Genomic DNA, 22874 nt, shown 5'->3' on the forward strand with positions numbered 1-22874 from the left:
GCTCAATAGGATAGGGAGAATGTTCAGATCGGGATTTGCAAGAGCTGAGGAATTTCTTGATTGATTCGGGAGCGGGGGTACTACTTCCGACAACAGCTCCTTCTATAGCAGCAGAGGGATCCGAGCGAAAGAGCTCAATTACGTAGCAGCCAGAGTGAGATGAGTTGACAGCAACTTGCCCTAACGGTTAAGGATCGGAAAGGGCGAGGGAAGCCAGTCCAGCCCCTGCTGCAATTGATCTATCTTTTGAAAGCTATTCCTTTCCTAGAGCTAAGGAGCTAAGCCATATCGCAATTCCTGTATACAGCCATTTCTCTTTAGTAACAAGGCCTGTTCAAAAAATCCGATAGGCGGGGGTACTTCCCCATTGTCTAAACGAAACGACGAGTGATTCTTTTGAGTTGAATAAATGTTCAAGCTGTGAGCTTGCCAAGCACTGTTCCTTACTTTTTCAAACAAACCTCGGTGAGCTAAAGGAGGAGCGAGTTATTGCCACTTTCCTTGGCTGTATTAGCCGTCGTCTCTCCAGAAACATTGTACTAGAAAAGGCTCTTCCTCCTGCCATTCCTCTTCAATATAAGACGACGCCGTGCTAACTATTTTCATTATCGGTAATTTAGGATCTTGGAGGGGACAGGGAACAAGAAGGCACCCCGCCTTGGTGGCGCAACCAACTCCTTATTACAAGCGAAGGAGAGATTGGGGTCACGTCCTCAGGCGAAAGCGGAATAGGCGGCCCCACTCCTTCATGTGTACTATCCTTTGATGAAGAATCCCTCTCTGGGAAGCAACTCTCCCTCTTGAATTTGACCATCATCCCGTTGGCTAAAGCAAAGATAAGGTGCGAGGGAAGTACTTTTTAAATATTTAAAATAAAAAGATAAATGACAAGACCTTTGATGGATACTTCACCCTTTATCAAAACCTCAACCCGCAGTCTCCGAATTTTATAGCTTGGCCTCTCGTCATGGTGCGCTCCGTTTGAGTGATCCGGAGGTGGCCACTGGGATGTCCATAATGGAAGCATTTTTCTTCATCGACTGTCGGTTTTTTACTAGGTGGCATGATGGCGGCTATGGCATTGAATTGGGGCATAGTTATGGGGTGGAGGCGAGCCAGTGGCAGACCAAGCAGCGCATAGCTATCGGCATAGGAGATGACTTCGACAGGGCTCGGGTATAGTTTCGATTAAAAAGTAAATACCAGGGAAAGAAAGCTATAAATTATAACAAACCTATTGGTAAGGAATACCGAACTGAGTCTGATCTGACCAACTTTTGAGTCTAACCTTGCCTTAAGGAATTATTTATATCCACGTTACCATTAAAAAGTATCCTCTTGAATGGCAGTGGGCATCTATCTCTCTTAGCGGCTAAAAGAGAGTATGGATGGCGACGAAGACAAGGACATTAGATTGCCCTCTAGGATTTCCTATTCCCCCGAATATCGAGATAGGCGTCACAGGTCGAAGTTCAAGCTGTCCAATCGCTCTAAGTTGAAGTTAGTTTGCGATATAGCTGGCCAGGCAGCTCAGCAACTCGGCGGCTTGACTTATTCTTTATTAAGATTCAGATTATAGACTGTGAGAGAGATTTTCGACATAGCTAGATCTAGATAGGAGAGAGTGAGGGCATTGTGAAGTCTTAGCTGAGCAATTCGATCCCATTTCTTCTAGGTAGCGCTCCTTCTCTAGTTTCAGACTCAAGTTTGATTCCCGGAACCAATTGATTTTCTGGGAATTCCGGATCGAAGAAGAAGACTGGGCTGCTGTTTAAGTTAAGCATCTCTTGGCTCTAAGCTCCTTTATAAGAGGTATGTGCTTTGGGGGCATATCGCATCTCGGCAACCAATGGATTGAGATTGATAGTAAGATTCCCGTAAGATTGATACTAAGATTGGTAGAACTATTGATTGCTTCCTATTCCTAGCTTTGCTAGTATGCGAACTCGACTTCTCATATCTCTTATAGAAGGAAATCCTTCATGTGAGGCAAAGGGTACACTTTTGTCTGATTGGGAGGTTGGGCTTCCCCGAGCCATCCCTTTCTATTGATTGCAGCTCGTGAGCAAACTACCTATCTATATTATCTAACAACAACATTAAATAGTTTCCTACTATGATATCAAAAGATCTATTTGATGTATTATGGGGCATCTTACTGAATTCAATCGAGAAAGAATATTACAAGGAACCCTATTCTGGATTGATAATTGCTAGAGTTGATATCAAAAAGCCATTCATAAGATGTATTGACTGTGATCTGATAGTATTTGCTGTTATGCGACTACTAATCAAGTACGCTTACACAACTCAGTCTGATTATGGGAAGTTTACTCTGAGTTATGTCATGAGGATACCGAACGGAGAAGTTCCCTTTACAATTAGTAATGCTATCCCTTTTAGGGAGGATGGGAATGATTTGCCAGTCTATGCTTTGATTGATCAAATGGTCAGGGGAAAAGCTGAGGATTACGATGATTCTGAGATCTCTAGCATCTTTATTCGAATCTATCTTTCTGAAAGGAAGGATTGTGCGATGCCAATTATCTCCGATGACGAGATTGCTAGCAAGCTCTGGGAATGCATCGACAGCAAGGTGATGGTGGAACCTAAAGAAGCGAGAACGATCGGACATCGTAAGCATAGTTATCCAAACCATCTCACAGCACTCAAACCTAAGATAACTCAAAGGCAGCCTTTCATTGTAGCTGATACTGAGACTGTTCTGGTTGATCAAGAAAATGTCCCTTACGCTGCGGGTTTCTTAGTGGTTATGCCTGATGATGATCTTTCTTCCAAGCCTGACTATGATATGGAGACCTATTTCAGTGAAGATTACTTTATCATAGATTCCTTTGAAGAGAGAAGTCAAAAGATGTTCTTTGACTTTATAGAGCGTTTAGCGGTTGTTGTTAGACAAAATCCATCGATTCGAACGGTCTACTTCCACAACTTCTCACGATTCGATGGCATTCTCTTATTGAAACATTTAGCTACTCATGGTGAAAAGTACACGATCAAACCGCTTATGAGGAACCATAGGCTATACGAGTTAGCAGTCTATCTTGGTAAGAAGCTGCTATTCCGTGTAAGAGATTCCTTCACACTGCTCACGAGTAGTCTTGATAACTTAGCAAAAAATCTCTGTCCTCAATTAGGAGAAAAAGGATCCATCCCACATGACGAAGTGCGAGTCTCGAATCTGATCACTTTCCGACCTCAATTGTTAGAGTATATGAAAGAGGACATCCGTCTATTAGGTGGTGTGATGCAGAAGGCTCAAGAGATCTATTGGACTCAGTACAATGTGGATATCGTGACTAAATTGACCTTATCCTCGCTAGCTCTCACTATCTTTCGTACGATCTATTACGATCAAAACAACTGGCCTATCCATATCCCAAATCGGAACGAAGACACCTTCATTCGTCGTGGTTACTATGGTGGCCATGCTGATGCTTATAAACCTTACGGTGAGAATCTATACTATTACGACGTTAACTCCTTATATCCCTATATCATGAAGTCCTATCCAATGCCTGGGGGTAAGCCTGTCTGGCATGGTAATTTAGAAGGTCAGGATTTAGACAACTTGTTTGGCTTTATTGAGGCCTATGTTGTATGTCCTCGTACGATCTCTCGACCATTCCTACCCTATCGGGATGATCGGAATAAAACACTACTCTTCCCAACCGGTAATTTCGTGGGTGTGTATTATAGCGAAGAGTTAAAGTATGCGCGCGACATAGGCTACCGGATCATTCCTCTCTCAGGCTACTTGTTTGAAAAGAAGAATAGCAGCCCTTTCGGGAGCTTTGTTTCCTCCATATTCGAAAGCAGACAAGAAGCTAAGAGAACAGGTAATGAAGCGATGTCCTATATTTACAAGATACTGATGAACTCGCTATACGGTAGATTTGGTATTAACCCAAAAAGCACGATAACTGAGGTCTGCAATCTTGATCGATATAACCATTTGACAAAGAAAAGTGATTTAATCTTTGGGGACAAGCTTAGCGAGCATTACTATATCGTCTCTTACTTGAGCAATACCGGACAGGTCTCCGACTCTGACTGGAATCCTCCAAAGATATCAGCCGTTCAATTGGCAGCTGCGGTCACAGCTTGTGCTCGGATTCATATGTATCCATACATCTCAAGACCTGACTCTTACTACACGGATACGGACTCTGTCGTTCTTGGCAGTCCTCTTCCTGAAGGAGATATCTCTTCAACTGTATTAGGTAAGTTTAAGTTAGAATACATTGTAAAGAAAGGCATCTTCTTAGCACCAAAGAGTTATTCACTTTTGACTCAAGAAGGCAGAAGAATCATTAAGCACAAGGGTCTTGCGAAATCATTGGTCAATGAAGAATGGTTTGAGTCACAATACGCTGATATATCTAGAACAAAGCTGACCCCTGTGGAATCTAACTTCAAAATTGATTGGGAAAGACTTAACATCACCAAAAAGGAAACACTAGTTAACCTTGGAATCAGAGTTGGTAACAAGAGGGAACCTGTGTATGATAATGATCTTTGGGTGGACTCAGTGCCATTGGATGTTACAGACTTCGCAGGTCAAGATAATAGGATACGAACATATGAAGTGAAGCGTTTTCAGGAACTATATGAGCTTTTAGTTAAGAAAGATGGAGTGATTACTGATAAAGACAGAGAGATTGCTTATTTAAAGTCTGAAGTAGCTAGTTTGTTTTCTGAAATAGAGAATCTGAAGTCAAAACATTATAGTCTCAATAAGCCTTATCAAGATAAAGCTAAGCTTGGTAAGAGTCAATCGCACTCCGCACAGAAAGCAGATGATCCTAAGCAACCTACTTACAAAGAGCCACCCAAAGGTAAGAAGAAGAAGAAGAAGCCCGGTTAATGTAAGCTTCTATTATTTCTTGGGTTACTTTTGCGAGATTATCTCTATACCTTGCATTTGGGGCCCCTTCTTATTCCGTTCGTGCTTCGTGAAGCACTCGCAACAGGACACTTTTTATGTTCTTTCTAGAGTCAGCAGTTCATTCCGAGGGCAGGAAACTCACTAACTACAGCTTCTATCTCCTCTAGGTGCCATTAGACTGATCCTTAGTCCTTCACCCCCGCAACCAAGCTAGGGCCTTAATGCTTTCCTTATGAGATGGGACTTTCCATAGAAAGAGGATATGAAGATGCGAGACCATCAGGATAAGAGGAGATGGGATGATACGGAAGGACTTGAACTGATACCGTGAGAAGAACCGATGTCCAACCAAAGAGTTGAGGCGAACGGGAACGATAGCCACTCGACTGAAAGGAGAGGAGCGAAGCATCAACAGCTGCGATAACATAAGACAGGGAAGGCATATCCTAAAGTCCCCCCCATCTCGCTTGAGAACGACGCCCTTCTTGCAAAAGCCCTTCTGGGCTACGCTAAACCAGTTCGTGGGATATTTTATTATTCCCTCCCCTTTATTTTTTGACAGTAACTATGTAAGTTCTACTAATAAATAGCTAGTTTTGCTTCACTTGCTTGTCTCTAACTCCTAGCAAGAGAGGAAAGACCTAGAATAGTAAGAGTATTGGCACTAGAACAGCTTTCTACTCTTTTCCTAGCTATTTACTCATATCTCATACTTCCTCACTCATAGCTCTTCTAAAAGGACTGCTTTACCTATCGCTTTCCTACCTCTAGTTACCAATTCCTAACTCCTATCTACCCAAAGCTATCGATCCTAATGGCACTACTATCTGCCTATACTAATCCTTCTCTCTGCTAGCTACCAATAGGAAAGCAACTACTCCTATCTCTTAACTGCTATCTTCCAAGCAAAAGAGGAAAGAAGGAAAATTCCTAGAGGAAAGGAGAACATATATACGAATGTACAAAGACCCCGGATATCAAAGCTGCTGTTTGAAAGATTCAAGCCTACAATGCTCCTTTACCATCAGCTCTTCAAACCATATTCTATCAATACCTATTGGTAAATCTCTTTGTAACCAAATAAGAATAGCTTTGCTAGCACCACCTTCTTATGGTATCATGGATGATTTTATGAGTAGTGATTGACTGATCCTATACAGCATCTCTTAGTCGATTCATCGAGAGAGAAGGTGATGAACTTGTTAAGCCCGGCATAGCAAATAAATGGATTCTATCCAGCCGCTGGTTCCCCTACGGCTACCTTGTTACGACTTCACCCCGGGGCATACATAGCCCCTTCTTCTCTTCCATAAGAGGTTAATTCCTTTCTATACTAACCCGCGAAGGGGCGAAGGGCTGCTGCTGTTATTGCAGCAACTAAAATAGTAGTTCCTACAGCTATTCTATACATCCGTCCGGTCTTGGTGGGAAGCATCAACATTAGAATGTTCATCAGAAGATACGTTAAAGGCAGCATCTTTTATCACCTCGGGAGACCCACTATCTGACCAGATTACCAACAGCATCGATACCCTGGGTTTACTGGCTGGTATGCTTGGCTGACTTGGATCGGTTAAGGCCTGTGCCTAGGCTTTCAGCAGACACATCTAAATTAGGTAATTGAAAATATCATAAGAGAAGAAGTTGAATAATAGAATCATTCGTTTCATAATACGTTCTTTCGAACTTCAGGTTTCGGTCTCGATCTGCGGGCGGCTTTATGGTCATGGATTTGAAAAACGATATGGAACTCTCATTGCTACTTCTGGTTCGATAGCGTATTCCTATCCCCGTTTATCCGGAACCGGTAGGGGCAGGTTCTCCCGAATAAGTTTACCCTGCCGAGGCAGATCTATATCCTCTTTCTTCATATCAATATGCACCCGTTAGACCTGACCCAGTAGATCCATCAGTTTGTTAGTCTCCAGTTCAAAATATAGAATCAGGTGACCAAGTTTTCCCGAAACCAGAAGTTTACCGAGCAGCGAAGGGGGAGAAAGTAGCCACGGTTCCAGTTCGACGTTCGACCAGCAGCTGTACCAGTATAAATTCAAAAGCTTGTTTCAGATCAAAACCCTGATCCCCAGTTCTAGCTTATTTCCCCGCCGCCAGTCTACCAGTTCCGACTTTTTGCACATGCAAAGGTTGAATAAGGGTGACAGTACCTATTCCCATTCCAGAGCCTGTGAAAAAGGCAGTTGGTTGAGATGACTAACAGGGCAAGGGCAGAGCCCACTAAAATATAGGCATATACAAAGGCAGCTTCAGTATAATAAGGAGTACCGCCGGTGGCAGAGCCTATTCCACATGTTCCAGTGCTAGTTAACCAAATAGAACCCATTGAAGCACCATAAACATCCGAGCAAGCATGAAAGACGGAGGCAGAGGCATTTGACCGAGTCTAAGAAGCTTCCCCGCCATCCATCCATCCGTCCGTCTAATTCGAGTTCGAAAGGTAGAGCTAGCAGATCGAACACGGCCTATTGGCAGCGGAATCAATCAATAGTGGAGCCAATTCCAGAGCGAGCATCCCTTCCTGTCCCAGCGAATCCAATTCCAGTCCTATTCATTGGGGATGTAGGTCCAGCGATTCGAGATAGAGACCCAGTTGAGCGGAGCAACGCTTTGCTAAGAACCCAGTCTCATGCGAAGGATAGTCAGTTGGTCTCAGGTAGCTCTGTCTTTATTGCCTTGGACTTTACCTCCGCGACACCCCTAAAAAGGCATATGTTGGGACACCACTTGTAACACGTTGTATTCCACTATACACTATAATTATAGGAACACAAACAAATACCATAACTACATATATAATATAGGAACGCAAGCATTTGTCGAAACACTATTCTTTCTGCAACTCGATTTGCTGGTTTTTCTACTGCTGGCTGGCTTCCAGGCTTTCCTGCTGCCTTTTTCAATGCCTCTCCCACTGCTTTCATCGCTGGTGCCTCGACTAGTGGTTTTGTGGATTCACCTACTTATGCCTGGGGCTCAAGCCCTTATGGATAAATAGGTGGTTCTGAATCAAGGGGTGAACCCTGTAGAAGACGCCGACCATTGTCGAGGGCGAAGTACAATCCGCCCAGGACAAGGTGCCGAAGGGAAGAACAGGAGCGACTGCTGGCTAGCTCCTTGCTAGCTCTCGGGTAACTGGTGCTCTATAACTACGCCTACTGTAGCGATCTGCCATCGTGTTGCGATAGCCTTCCCTTCCGAACCCACATACGGAATCCTGAACTGAACATGCTTCGGGTACTAGCTACTCTTGGAGGCTAGGCTAGGTTTGGTAATGCTCAGCTGCTCCTACGTAGTTCGTTATAGTCCTCTGTCAATTCAGGGTCCTCGGTCATGCCTCCCGGAAAAAACTCGCCCAAACGAAGAAACCAATAGCGGTCCCTCCCTTAAGGCTGACCCCGTGTTCGATCGGATTACACTGACTTGATTGGAGACGTTTTACAACGGCGTATTCCCTTTGGCTCTCGCTTGACTGATTGGTTCTGTCTTTGCTAGCTACTGCCTCTCCTACCGCCTCCCACTCCTTTGTTCCTAGCTACAATGGTAACGCACGATAGACGACTTGTAAGGGCAAAATGCCTTCTTTGAAACTGACGACGATTGGGAGCTATCTCTCTCTGCGAGCTGACGATATCCATGAGCGCTGCCTACTCACTCGGTTCGATGAGATAGTGGCCTATCTATATACCTCTAAACAAGTTCCTCTCGGTCTGATAGATAGTGTGCGTAGGAGGCCTCTTTCTTGTTCTTGGTGCTGAAGGAAGTAGGGCCTGACTACCGGTGGAACGGTACCTCTTGGAGCGGATTTCTCCCTTGACAAGGCTGGCTTGGTGTCTACAGCCGTCCCGACTTGCTGTCTACTTCGCGGTTGTTCTTGAGTTCCATACTGCCCCTTATACAGAACTGATGCGAACATCGAGAACTGTCCTTATCCTTAGCCATGTGGCTGAATATAGTTGGAATGCGTGTCACTGTAAGTTCGACGTCGAGCTATTTTTCCGCCTGTAGCCAGTTTTCCCTGCTTAATACCTTTTGGAGGGCTTGCTTCTCGGGGGCTGCCTCCTTTTGAGTCCAAACATCTGATTGGGGATGGCTCCATTGTTCGGTGCTGGCTGCGTTATTGTCCTTCCTTCCTATTTGACCCGACTGGTCTCTTTGTTGGTGCCAGGTTGACCTGCCCATCTAAGCTGCAAACTACTGGGATTGCTCTATCCTTGACTTGCTCCTCTTGGCTTCAATGAGTTCAATCTCAATCGATCTCTATCTTGATGGTATCGGCGGGCGCACTCACTCTAACGGACTGTCTCTGTCTCAAATAGGGGTGACAACCTTAATCGAATGTGTAAGACCTACGTGGGGCCTGCCCTGCCCGGTTGATTCAGCTTCCTTTCTATTGTAGTTCATCATTCAGTGGTGGGGTAATAACTCGTTGGTTCTGACTACCGGTGGACGGGCTCCGACGATCTGGAGGGTATGGGGCCCGAACGTCTAAAGATATAAAGATGCGCACGAGTAAAGAAGACGCTTGTTGTTGTGTAGCGCTCTTTGCTTTTTTCCTCTGTCTCCCATTCGGTAGAACGCCCCTTCTTTTATATCTTTGTCCTTTTCCTTGCACGAGGCAAAGTCACTCTTTTTCCTCGCCCTAAGGTTTGAGTGAAGGTTCTCCTTAATGGAGGACCGAACGGATAAAGCATCAGTTTGAACACTAATCCAGTAGTCGTAGTTTGGTGAGTTTGGTAGTCGTAGTCGGTGTCGGTGTAGGAGGAAGCGCTAGTTGCTAGTTGGAGGAAGAGGTAGTCGTCGAAGGTAGGCGTCGGCGATAGAGTTGGAAGAGGAAGGCAGTCGTTGGCGATTACGATTGTGGGTTATAGGCTTGCTTGTAGGTAGGTTCCTCGTTTGAGGTATAGGTTGCAAGGCCTTTTTCAAGTGGTATTCTCCTCTGGGCAGTGAGAGCTTATGTTGAATCCCTTTCTTAGGGGAAGGCTTGGAACTCTCCTTAGGGTCCTCTTACGGGTAAATCCGCTTGTTGCTTTTCTTGTTGTTAGGCAGGTGCGCTTCTCTTCCAATCTTTTCTGTTCAAGTTGGTCGATCAATCCCTCCTTTGTTTCCCCTGCCTCCGGACACCAACGAATAGATTTGATTGGAAGGAGGGTGAGGAACAAAGACAGTGGTTTGACTGCTGGGATCCCAATCGGCCTGCATCAGCGGAAAATGGAACTATCGAATCACGGGTGACTCGCTTTATCGGGATGGGAGGAATTGCTTAATCGGCATTTCTTTCCTTCCCTAAATCGATCCACTAGTGGGTAGCGGTAGGAGAGATCCATTATGGTGGGATGGACCGTTCTCGAATTCCGGCCGGCATTTCTGTCAATCGGCGGAAGACTCACGCATACTGGGAGGGTACGACTTCAAGGGATGGACTCGATCGAACGGCCAACCACTTGCTATTTCGGTAGGAGATGAAATCAAAAAGACCATTATTAGCGTGTAGTAGATTGGCCCGAGTGCGTAATACGCCAGTCGAGAAGAAATCCCATCAATAGATTGAACGGTAGATAAAGGATCAGAGGATGAGAGGGGTAGATCTACCCAATATGGACCGATAACGGATGGCCCCCGCCAACTGCTTATCTCTCTCCCTCGCATTCAATTCATGACCTAACGACTATCCCGGTTTCGGGGAGGGAATCACTTGGCTGGATTGAACCGGTTTGATCGGCCTGGCCTCGGGTGGTGGATCGAATGAACACTCAACCGCGTCATCACGGCAGCGATGGATGTCCAACCTTTATCTCTCTTCTTTCTCAATAAAGGCGGGTAAGGATAGTCCGAAGGCTCATCCGGCAACTGCTGGCTAGAAGGCGAAAACAGCTTTTGCCAATCAAAGCCTCAAAACTAGTAAGGGCACTCGTGCCCCAGCAAGCCCGTAGCCAACCCGACGCCAAAGCTTGACTTTACTAAACAAGCGAGAAAAGCCCTTTCTATCTTATTAGTAAAGCGCTAACGAGCAGGATGCGCGTTGTTATTGAGAACTCAAGTTTCGCGCTCCGTTGCTTCTTGCTTTAGAAAGATTGCTCGTTAGCTAGGCCGTTTTCAATAAGGCTCGCGCTAGGCGCTCACCTTTTTAGGCTGAGCCGTATCTTGCTGGTAATGGATTGATTCAAGAATCTTGCTTTGCTTGGTTTAGGCAGGTAAGTGTTAAGAGGCTCTTTAAGGCTTTCATTAGGTATACTACACATAGGACTTTCTTGCAATACATAGTGGTTGGCTTCGAATCACATGAAGCCCATATAGATGTCCACCCCTATTCCCTCTAAAGCTCTCCCAGTGGGGAACAACATCAGTCCATACAAGGACCTACTGAGTCATCAACCCTTGCATCTATTTGATGCATCATCACATGGCCGTCGTGTAACTCCTCGAGAATCATGTCATTCACCTGTCACGTGTTGCCACCAGAGTCATAAATACTCGAAGTAAGCTCATGGCTCGCCCCTTTAGAGAAAGGGGCGAGGGCGGCTTTGATGAGAGCTCAGGGCCGAAGGTGGCTTCGCTTAGTACATAAGCTGATAAGACCTGCGGCAGATACAGTAGAGCGCATGCAAAAAGGAGCTGCTTATAAAGTAGACAGCAGAAAGTTAATTGCCTGCCATGAGACAGACAAGCCGCTCCTTCACTATTGCAGAGCGGCTTCGCTATCCCATGCAAGTGAAGGGCCAGTCCTCCTATCACGAACCTATCCACTTATTTATCTACGTTCATTTGTTGTATGATCAGTAGGGAAGGGAGCCCCTGACTTCCTTAATAAAGAAATCGACTGTCTCAGAGCGACAGTCAAGCGGAACTCGAACATTTCTTTGATTGATAGGTCAGATAGGAAGCAGGCACGCAAACCGGGTGGTTTGGAAGTTCGAACTCGGAAAGGTTGTCCTGTGACTACCTTTTCAGTCTTTGGGTAGGGCATCGGGCTAAGGTCTCCTGATGAGCCACGCGCATATTTAGAGTTCGGTGCTAGGTCAGCTAATAAGCTAAGCTCAATCATAATCCACTGATTGAGTAGCCGCGCGTTCAGAGCCGGGAATTTGCTCTAAAGCGGGTTTTCCTTGGGAAACGATTATTGTCGAGTTTGGGGAGCAGGATAGGAGGTCTTGCAGAGCCTTCCGGCATTCGGCATGAAAATCGTCATCGCAGTACCCCTCTGGACCTCCAAATAACTCTGCTTTAGCAAGAGCTATAGCTTCTAATTCGGATTCGTATGCTTCAGTCGCAGTCGTCTCCCTTTCATACGTTGTTGAATTTGAAATTGAATAAGGCTTACTCACTCGTTCCGGATCAGTGGACCAGCCACCTTCCTTTCATGGAAGGAAATTTTCTTCTTCTTATTCATCATGCATCCTCTGGAAAAGTAGACTAAACACCGACCTCCGTTGACCGATATGCTGCTTCATTGCTAGCTGAAAAGCTATCTATTGATTTTGGGAAAGGCCCTTCTTGCTGCTCTATAGACTTTATCTAGGACCTGTTCTTGCTTCTGATTCCGCTTCAGATTGGGGATAAACTGGATCCGTTGGTTCGGGAGAAACAGGATTTATTGGTTCAGCAGGAAAAACTCAAACTATTGGTTAAGATGGGGATGCAGATTCATCGAATTCGGGAAAGAAGTGGGGCACAGAAAGTTTTGGAGTAGTGTGGAGTGGTGTGCGCGGCCTCCTTTAGCTCTGGCGCGCGTTGAGCTTTCTTCCTTCCCCTTAGGATCAAGGGACTTACCCGAGCCGAACGAACCGCTATGAATGACGTCGACCGGAGGGCCGTCGCAAGCAACCTCGCGGGTCAAGATGCGAAACTTGGAAGAGTAGGGGTCAACCTTAGTTTAGTAGAGAGCAATGGCAGAGATATAGTAAGTCGGAGTTCACCCTTAGACATACTTCGGCATGAAAATCTTCATCGTGGGCCCGCATTTGAGGTCTTTCGCTGAACCACCCATGTCTCCTAACGCTAACGCAGCGGCCGCCTGATGAGCCTCACTCTCTTTGAGAAAAGATGTGCGCTACACCGCCCGCCTTCTTCCATACAGCCATCGGAATATCTGCTTACCAGGGCAGATGCCCCTTTCTTCTTTTAAGCTTAATAAGATTCTGGATTTGGAACTACAGCCTTAGCCCTAGCGGAGACTTTTTACTTTGGATTTGACAACTCGAGCAGCCTCGGCTTGAGGAACGGGACAGTAACAGGCTCGCTAGTTCTTAAGGCGGTACCTCCATATTGAACAAAAATGAAATCGGGGCTGGCTGAACATAATACCGTCAGGCTAACATTGCTTCACGCCAACCGAAATCAAACTTAATTGAATTGAGTGGAGTTGACTTAGCGAACTGACCTCGTCACGACCGGCTGCAACATTTCCTTTTCGGGGGTTCTCGGTTTACGGCCGAGCCATTACCTACCTCCCATTTCGGGTGAACCACACAGCCAAGTATTCCCTGACCTTAGAAAGAAAGACCGGGTCTCGGAGAACCAGTAAAGCTCGTCGCAGGGAAAGTCAAATAGCCAATGCCAGGGAGGTTCGGAAGAGGTATCAAAATAGAGTTAAGGCAAAAGATCGATTCGGAGATCGTACTTCTAATGCCTTGAGTCACTCCTATAGTCCCTTTGGCAGAGGCATGAACCATAGGCTCTGCAAGACCTTTGGGGCTATTATCATCAACCTCCCTTCCGATTTTCGCTCATCATCAGTGTGCGCTTTGCAGCATGGATTTATCGAAAAATGTCCACGTCGTAATTCACTTTAGCCTCGGTGAATGAGCCAAGGTTCGTTATTTAGTTGATTGACTCCGGTTCGCCAGCTGCATCCCTCTTTTCGAGAGTCATTATCCCCGATCAAAATCCGGTTGATTACGTAGTCGCCCAGGTGCGCATTCAGTAGATCGAGATCGATACCTATCAGCGGAGGGAGAGTCAGCACCTACCTCGCCCGACACCCCAGAGCCATTTGTTGAACCTGGACGGAATACTAAGTGTTTTCCGTCGTAACGTAAGTAGAGACTGCAGCCTTAGCTTAGGGATCCAGCCACATATGGAGTGGAACCCGTTCCATGACTGGTTACAGAGCCATAGGAAACTCTTTCTCATGCATTCAGCTTCAGGATCTAGAAATGTTTCGTCGGTGTCGAACACGGCCTAGAAAGACGCGCAACGAAGCAGTCAGGATGGAAGGCGAGAGCAGGGCTGCAATCGGACCCAATGCCACGGGGCTGGGGATGATCCTTTCGGAAAATAAGGGCCAGCATTACACCCACTGAGAAACCGTTGGAAAAGGGTCTTTGACACTTCGCTAAATAAAGAGACCACTTCTGAGCAACCGAACCATACTTATCTACGTCAATAGATAAGGGCAGAAGTGAAAACAAAAAAAAAGGGACTAGCGCGCTATAGCGGGAGCTTAGAGGCTCTTCGCGCTAAGCGAGTGGTCCACTTGATAAGAAGACGAGCGCTCTTCAATCTCTGCTCTCTTCGCGCTATTGCTCTAGCTTAGGGGCCCCTCTCGCGCAGTGTGCTTTATTGCGCGCTCTTTATTGCTAGCTTAAGTGCGCTATTGCTATTGCATTTGGGCTCTTTTCTCGCGGTAGAGCCTTCACGCTTCTTTCTCTAGTTTCGAATGAAGGAAAGATAAACTCTATAGGCGGCTTGGTTGGCCTATATTCGTGATGCTAAAGTCCACAGAACACCAACCTATAGACTCCTTACGCTTAACGACTTCACTCGTTGCGTTGGGGTTTATCTCTTTCTGCCAGCAATTGTGGCCCATGGTTGTGTAAGTCAAGACCTCCGCTCGCTCTTATCGCGAACTCTGAAGCACGTTTTTCTTCTAACGGATCTTCTGTGCAAAAGCCACTACCGCTTGAGCTGTATCCATGGAGTAGGACTATTCCAGAAAGCTGCTGCGGTAGCTGTATCCGGGATCCAAATCCAAGGTATTGCGTTAATGAGGATCCAACATTTAACGGGCCTTCGCTCCGTTGGGACGAGCTGGTCGAGATGTGGTGTCCAGTCACTCACATCGGTGAGGGCTGCGCTATGCCACCCCCTGTAAGTACTGCTTTAGCAAAGCTAACAGTAGGTCAGACAGGTCTGGGACCATCCTTCCTTTCATAGGCTGGAGCAAACCTTGCGTTTACATAGCTATGCCCTTTAGTTGCATGTTCAACCTAGGCAAGACCCTACTTGCTGGTTTATCCATCATCCAATCCACAACAAATCGGATGAAAGCCTGATACTTCTCACCTACTCAAACGAGATTGAAAACTACCATTCCGTCGAATCGGAAAAGGTTTCGAAAAGCGCAGAAGGTCAGTTCGGTGCTAAGATCTGAAGGGGAGATTCACGGGTCGGAGGGTGGGGAAGGAAAAGCTGGTGCGGCGCGTCAAACGCCCTCACGCAATGCCGCGCACCCGGTTAAAATACCTAATATAATAGGATATCTCATAACAGAGTAGAAATACCGGGAAATCGCCTTCTTTTTAATTCACTCCTCATTAAGAAAAGCACTTCATCATAGCCGATAGCAATCTACGAACTCATTAATGGCTGTCCCAGCAAGGACAGCGAGAATGACCGCAGAGAACAAGGCTCTGCAAGACCTACTATTCCAACCCCCAAGAACCCGTGAAGGCGACGTCTCACTACTACCAGTACGAATTGCGTTGATTCCACCCCTCCACTACCAAATAAGGCGAGGTCTCATGGTGGCAAAGAAAAAGAGGAAGCAGTCCTATCTTCTAGAAGAGAAGGATCGCTTCTGCTTTTGTTGAACTCATGGGCAGCTGTGAAAAAGAAAGAGGAAGCGCTCTTGTTGCGCGGACCCCACAATAAAAATAAAGAAAGATGGAAGACAAGAAGCTCAGTAACAAGGCCGTCTCACAGTCACCACTTGTCTGTCGTTTCAAGCTTCCAAAACAAGCAGAAAAACAATATACCGTTGTCGGTTCAGCAGCTCGAAGTTTATCGCAATAATAATGTCAGGTCAGTCACATGACTCATCCTCTTAGTCGAGCATAGCTAAGGCTACCATGACGCTACGCCGCGCCTGCACTTATAGTTTAGTTAGAGAACGCACTAAAAGCATACCTTATCTCAGGGGCATGAGTACACTGCTTTCACACTCGAACTCTCCTACTGTGTGCTGTGTGTGCTTTCAAGCAATAAAAAGTGGAAGAAGTAAGAGTTGGAAAAGGACGAAGTTCTACAATCAGTGGGGGTTCCCTTGAGTTCTTCATCGCGGGCCGGTCCCGAAATGATATCCGGATGATCGCGGAAATAGCGAGAGGTTGCAGTCCACTCCCATACCATAACTCATCCAACATTCCACGTTCCCGAACGGATCCCGTTCAATATCTTTCCTATGATGACTCCCCTCTAAGGTACCTGGCCTCTCAAATAGACGAGATCCCTCTAACACAGTTTTGTCATGTCAATGCCGATTGAACCAATCTTACCAGCTGCCAATTCCGGATGATGGTGCTCTATCGAAGGAAGCCGGCCGAGCCGCGGAACTTGGATCGGTTTTGAATATCCCCGCTCCTGATGAGCCAGGTTTCTAAATGAATGAAGCCCTTAACTTAAAAGGAAAAGGCAGGCAAGTTAAACCTGAAGTTCTTATGCCCGAGCGATAGCATAGTCCAGAAAGACTCCTCGCTTTAATAAGATAGATGCTCTTATGAGTGAGTGGGAAAGGTGCCTTCGCTTTCCTCACTTAAGTGTAAAATGGTTTTGCCGAGTGCATTGAATCAATCGATCCTTTTGTTTTACGTGTGTACGATGACTCCCCTCTTGGGAAGTGAAACTAAAACCGAGGGCCAAATGCCAGTCAAAGAAAACTGACTAGCCTTCAGGCCTGAATAAGCGAAAAAAAGGGGAAGTCATTGGATTATTCGCTTGGATAGGATTGTCTCCTTTTGTGGTACTCGACCGGCTATACTTCGATTACTTTTTTTTTGCTTTATTCCACTCTCTTATCAGCCTTTTTCTTTGGCGAAGGGAGCTTGAAAGGATAAATTGTTGCTTACTAATTCCCCGCTAGACCATAGACTTAGGTGGGACTTCCCAGTTTGACGCGGCGTCGATGTTGACACGGATAGGGCATTCAGAGCCCTTAGAAGCGAAGGTTGAGTCAAGTTTGGCCCTGCCTCTCATGGTATCATGGGCAGTTTCAAGTTAATTTGCATGAGTTTTGCTGGTCATACATCGATCATAGAAGCGCGATCTCCTTCATAGCATGGCATGTTCTGTTGTTCCTTGATCAGTCCAGCCAATTAGTCAGTCATTGCCATCCATAGTAAGATGAATCCACTCTCCTCAATGAGGAAACTAGGAAAGTAGGCTTGTGCAAACACAGAAGAAAGGTGCTCACAAGAGGTTTCGTTCAGATAGAGACACGGCAACCTTATCTAAAAATATTAGAAAATGTCTGGGCAGATATCCAATGTCTTGAATATAGTCGTCTAACGAAGCCAATGACTAGTTCGCACGATTTGTAAGAATAAGAATTTGTCTACGACGATCGAGAAAGTAAGAATAGCCCAACCTGCGCTTTCACTCGACCGGGGATCCACCCATAGTCTCCCTTTTCTCTTGATTGCCATAAGCTCCGTTATGGTTCTTTCTATACCCCTTACCTTAGTATCAAGGCTTTCCTCTATTTTGCTTTCTAATTCACTCTTTTCTTTCAATGGCATCGCTTCTTCCTATTCCTTCCGAACTTTCCCTTGCTTACCTTGCTACTTTCATAGCAGAAACCTTAAGTACTTTACTCGATTCCTACCTTGGGTCACGAGCGATGTCAAGTGTTTTTCCCTAGTAAAGGGATGAATACTAAGTGAAGGAGATCGAGGGCGTGGGGTTCCTTTCTCCCGCCTCAAGCGCATCAGGCTTTACTTAAAATCAATCCTATCCGTAAAAAAAAAAAAAGTAAGCCCCTAATCCTTGTATTGCTTGCCTCCCTCCTGCAGGTGTAGAAGCAGTCCCCTAGCCGTAGCTTTTAGTGGAAAAAGGTGCATTGGCTTTTCCTGGAGAATGTTTACCTCCTCACTCTACTAAGAGAGGAATGAGTTTTCCTTTCGCACCTTTTCTTATTGAAGTTTCTCCCGTTCTTGGGTCAAATGTCTTGAAGTAAGCAGCCCGATCGGCTAAGGCGATTGTGGTAAAGCGATTTTCTTTTGGTTTAGTTCTTCTAGCTCCGGCCCTGAAGCAAGGGCTAATTTTTCGCTTCGCACCTCAGCTTTAGTCTCTTTGGCTGCCGGATCTTATTCCAGCTAACCCCTATTCCGTATGTCCGTAAGCAGTCGAAGTCTTGCTCCCATTCTTCTTTGTGTTGGCAGTCGTCTCCGCCTTTCCAGAAGCCTAGTTTTCAATCGTTGCAATCTTTCCATTAGCTCTTGCTTTAATAGCCCCACCCCTTTAGGGGAATGTACTTCATGTCCAAGTCTGTCCAAGCTAAGGTAAGGTCTAGGAGTTCCAGCCTCCCATTCTTCGAAGTCAGTTTTCCTGCTTTTGATTGGAGTAAGCGGAAATGCCTTTTTCTTTGACTTTTTCTATTACGTAAGCCGTATCAACGACGAAGCAAGCCCTTACTTTTTTTTTCTTTGTTCCCTCAGGGAGTGAAGTAGCTTCTGTGCCTTTCTTTCGAGGTGCAGGAGCCTTTTTTTTCAGGTTCCATACTCTCTTTCCGGTGGTCCAGTTACTTTTGCTTGAGTACTTTGTCTTCTGTCTGGCTCTTGTCAGTCTTATATTGCTCTCTCATTTGCTGTTGATGTGGAATAGCATAGCCCCCAACACTAAGGTTCTACCTTTGAGGCAAGGGAATCAATCGTATCAGGTTGAATTTCATTTGGCCTGAGGTACTTTCCCTCGTCATCCGCCGAAAGTCCTCCTTTTCTCTTTGCTTTGTTGCTTGTGCGAGTGCAGTTTCTTCCCTTCTTGAGTCACGAGTGATGTCAAAGCTCTCGCTTGGCGCATTTCCTTTTGTTGTTGAATCAGAGTCAGGTGTGAGGGTGCTTTGAGTTCCAGTAGTTGCTTATCTTCCGGGCGGACTACGTCTCTCGTCCAGTCGGTCAGTTGTTATCGTAGAGCGTGGGTACGTTCTTTCAGGTTTGTAATCCTTCCCGATCGTCTTTCTTGCTTACGGCATTTCCTTTGCCTTGAGACTGGGAAACCCCTGAAGTGAAGCTAATTGATCCCTAGATTATGAGCTTACTGATTCAAAGCTCTGAAGGCTTGGCTCTATTTATGCTATTTCTATTTCCATCCACTTGACTGTTCTTCGCGAGTATCTTTCGTCTCTTCCTGGGAATCCAATGCATATGATTCAAGAAAGAAGAGTTCCACCATTAGATTATGATAAGAGTGGCAAGAAGTGGATCCATATGAAAGATGAAAGTCCTCGCCTGGTGGCTTGGGCTACGGTCCTCCCAAGTACATCATCCGAACGAACTCGATTCTATTGATTTTGATTTGTAGGACACTCGATCCGTTTCAGCTAAAGCTAAGCTAATATATTAAAATGAAATAAACGCTGTCACTTTCAGCGAGTTAGGAGATTCACGTGCTGCTGAGAACCATTCCATAATGGAGGACTTTATAACATCAACCGACTGTAGTCAGGTAGCACTTCTAAAATCTTTCTTGGCGAGTCACCACTGTCTCTTTTCGATCGAGCCCCTTGTATGCCCTATTCATACCCCTCCGAAGAGGGAAGAGGAAGAAAAGACCCGTCCCTAATGAAAAAGAAGAAGTTAGCAATCCAACCGTGTTACCAGAGGTGGAACTATACGTTTAACTGGGTGATCACTATTATCTATTCGGGTCGCTAAGGCTTTCCCACGGCAGACTCTACCAAATAGATTCCAATTCCATCTTTCCGAGAAAGAAGAGATGAACGGGCTTTTTCGGAATTTACCTTTAACCCAGGAGTTCTACTATCGGCCAATGCAGAGGTGGAAGGCTCTCGTCGCTCAGGAAGCTACTACTGATCCCACCAACAAGGATTTCACTGAAACTTTAGCTCAAGAGCCTTAGGGCTACTATATCTCATCCGCACGAGGGAATATCTAGTGATAGAGGAAAAGGCGAGAATTCAGGTTTGTAATGATCTATTACACCAGAAAAAGAAGTATCTTACCGCGCATCAGCTTGAAGAGCGGCTATCGGAGTCAGGCTTAAGATAAGAGAGCCTCCTACCTAGTCAAATACTGAACTGAAAAAAGAAAAGAAGAATACCATCATCGAGTACTGAATCGGATTCAGAGATCACCAGCCTATCGAACCAAAGGTTGACCAGTCACTTTTGTTGTTGCAGAATTAGACCCCCAATGGTTACCAGTTGAAGAGAGCCGCTCTCTTGATACGAACCGATCAGGGTCAAAAAGAAGAAAAGAATCCGCCTGCTTGCGATATAAGACTTAAGCCAAAACGCGGTTAGCGGTGACCATTGAATAAGTTTCTTCGGGGGCACGGAATGTATTTGCACCATCACCATCTTCAAATAAAGTCTTTTCTACAGTAGCACCATGAATAGCACATAGCAGAGCAGCGCCTAATACACCGGCAACTCCCACTCGTACTGATACTGATTGTGCTCTAGCAATTGGTGCTCCCGTTCGCATTCATCGACCATCTCTTTCTGAGCCCACCAAGCCGATCTCTTTCTTTCGGAGTCTATTGAAAGGTTCTCTCTTTATTCTGGTTTTCCTACCCTGCCCTATAAAGGGCTTTTTTAGCTGCTCCTTTGAATGACCTAGCTATTTCACTTGCTTTCTTACTAAGTCCTCGGATACTATTGCTGGATCCAGCTTAGACTTTTTCGCTTCAGTCATGTCTTTTCCTTTTGGATGGACTTTTCCTAGGTCAGGTAGCTTCCTATACGAAATTCCTAGCTTACTTGCCCAAGCTCCCTTCTATTAAGACTATATCCCTTTTATCTTGTATAGAGCATTGAATTCTTCTTGCCCTTAGACAAAATGAGCTCCCCCTCTCCCATTCCGTTGGAACAACACTGGGGCACCAAACGGGGCCTTAGAAGGCCGAATGAAGCCAGCATCAATCAGCTCCTTGAGCTGCTTCCTCAACTCCTCCAACTCTGGGGGTGACATTCTGTATGGTGCCTTGGCTGGCTGCTCTGCATTAGGCACCAATTCAATCCTATGGTCCACCTCTCTCTTGGGTGGTAGTTGCTTTGGCAACTCAGCTGGCATCATATATCGGAACGATTCTAACACCTCTAGCACTTCCAATGGGGTGTCGATCTTGATCTGCCCTGGCTCAGTCATCTTTAATGCTGCCAAGAAGGTGTCTTCATTCCTGCTCAAACCCTTGGCAAATTGTATGGCAGACAGCACCTTGGTCCCTGTCCCTGACTCACGCCTCACAGGCACAATGCATTGGCACCGAGGGAAAAGTATGCAAATGCAGTTGGCAAAAGGCACAAGGAGAGCATTAATCCGTTTAAGGAAATCCAAACCAACAACAAATTCATAATCATCAAGTGGTATTACCTCAATGGTTTCCTTACCCTTCCATTCTCCAAGCTGTAGATCGACTCCTTGTACTACTCCAATGGTGGGAACCTCCTTGGAGTTAACTGTTTTGATGGTGCCTGTCCCCTTCTGAACCCTAAGATTGAGCTTCTGGGCTGCATCACCGGATATGAATAGCGTGGACGCACCTGTGTCCACAAGGGCATTCACCTTCTTGCCCGCTACCATAAGATCAGTAAACATCAGTCCTTTGTTCTTCCTACCCGCAGGCTTGAACTGAACTTAGGACAATCGAACCAAGCTTAGCAGTCTCCTTTTCTGACTCCTCATCCGACCCTTTATTCATGATGGCAGATAAGTTGCTTCGCTTGGGGCAGTCGCGTGCTTTATGTGGCCCTTCACAAAGGAAACACGTCCATGACTTGTCGTCTGTGTTGCCTTTCTCACCTCTAGGCTTCCACTTCCCTGTCGGTGGCTTGCCTTGGCCATTCTTGGCCTGGCCATCCTTGGCCTGTTGATCTCGGTTGCCTCCATTCTTAGACTTCTGGTTTTGGCCCCTACTATCCTTGCCTTCACCCTCTCCCTTCACCTTAGAGGTAAACTAGCTAGAAGCCCACAGAAATGGCTTATCTCGCTATCTTTACCCTTATCAGGTATCCTACCATTTTAATAGACTTAAACTAAGGATTGTCTATAGAGAGTTTAAGCTTTGAATTGGTTTCTAAGCAAGGATACTTCCTTAACTAATAATCTCATAAACGTGTCTTATCGATCGGGTGCCATCCTATCGCCAATAAGATGGTCGAGTAGCTTGTATTCTTCCTTCTATCCGTTCTCGTAAGAGTCTGACTTCTATCTGTCTTCTTCCTGATCGATTGGCTACCGGGTGTTCACTCAAACTCAAAAAGAGCGGATCCTCATCTCCTTCACTCTGCCTCTGTTCCATTCCTTTCTTTATCCACCTCTAGTTTCCAAGACTTCTTACTTATAGGCGAGAAAAGAGGGTTGGCACAAACAAAAGCTGCTTCTTCTCTAGCTTTCAAAGAGCTTCTTCTTGGCATCCCTTCGCGCCTTCCCCCGGCTACGGCTAGAGAGCAAGATGGAGGCAACTTTGCTTAAGACTTGGCATTGGAAGTGGGATGGAATGGATCTCCTTCCCGCATCTATTGAAAAAATTCCTTCAAACAAGCCCTTGACGCAGCGTATTCTGTGCGTGGGTTAACTATTGATCGGATAATTCTTGTTAAAGAAGCAGTTCAGTTCCTTGCTTGAAGCCGTTGGCATTCCCCTATGCAGAGACAGTTTCCGCAATAGCTAGATTCTCAAGCTCTGATTCACTTGCACCCCTTTTTCTTGAACTTGAAAAATGAGAGAGTCCCGATTTAAATTCCTATCTCATGTATAAATTACCCGGCTATTGG

The 22874-nt window shown here is 45.8% G+C and overlaps 1 protein-coding gene across 1 annotated transcript; it reads right to left on the reverse strand.

The window, feature by feature from the left end:
- Positions 1-20718: 20718 nt before the first annotated feature.
- LOC149510551 (uncharacterized) lies at positions 20719-21696 on the reverse strand. Its single transcript, XM_089757559.1, has 2 exons — positions 21056-21696; positions 20719-20836 (listed from the first exon to the last, which is right to left on the reverse strand). The coding sequence occupies exons 1-2, from the start codon at positions 21694-21696 to the stop codon at positions 20719-20721; spliced, it is 759 nt and encodes a 252-aa protein (XP_089613685.1).
- Positions 21697-22874: the final 1178 nt, after the last annotated feature.

Source organism: Durio zibethinus, unplaced genomic scaffold (genome assembly GCF_047325235.1).
Source record: "Durio zibethinus cultivar Kanyao isolate XHJ-2024 unplaced genomic scaffold, ASM4732523v1 HiC_scaffold_30, whole genome shotgun sequence".
Lineage (NCBI taxonomy): Eukaryota > Viridiplantae > Streptophyta > Magnoliopsida > Malvales > Malvaceae > Durio > Durio zibethinus.

What these genes read in the sequence shown, in the direction of transcription:
- LOC149510551 (XM_089757559.1), bottom strand. Translation starts at nt 21,696, where the DNA reads ATGTTTACTGATCTTATGGTAGCGGGCAAGAAGGTGAATGCCCTTGTG. An exon ending in TACAGAATGTCACCCCCAGA is followed by an intron (nt 20,837 to 21,055) that starts GTTGGAGGAGTT and finishes AATTTCGTATAG; the next exon opens with GAAGCTACCTGACCTAGGAA.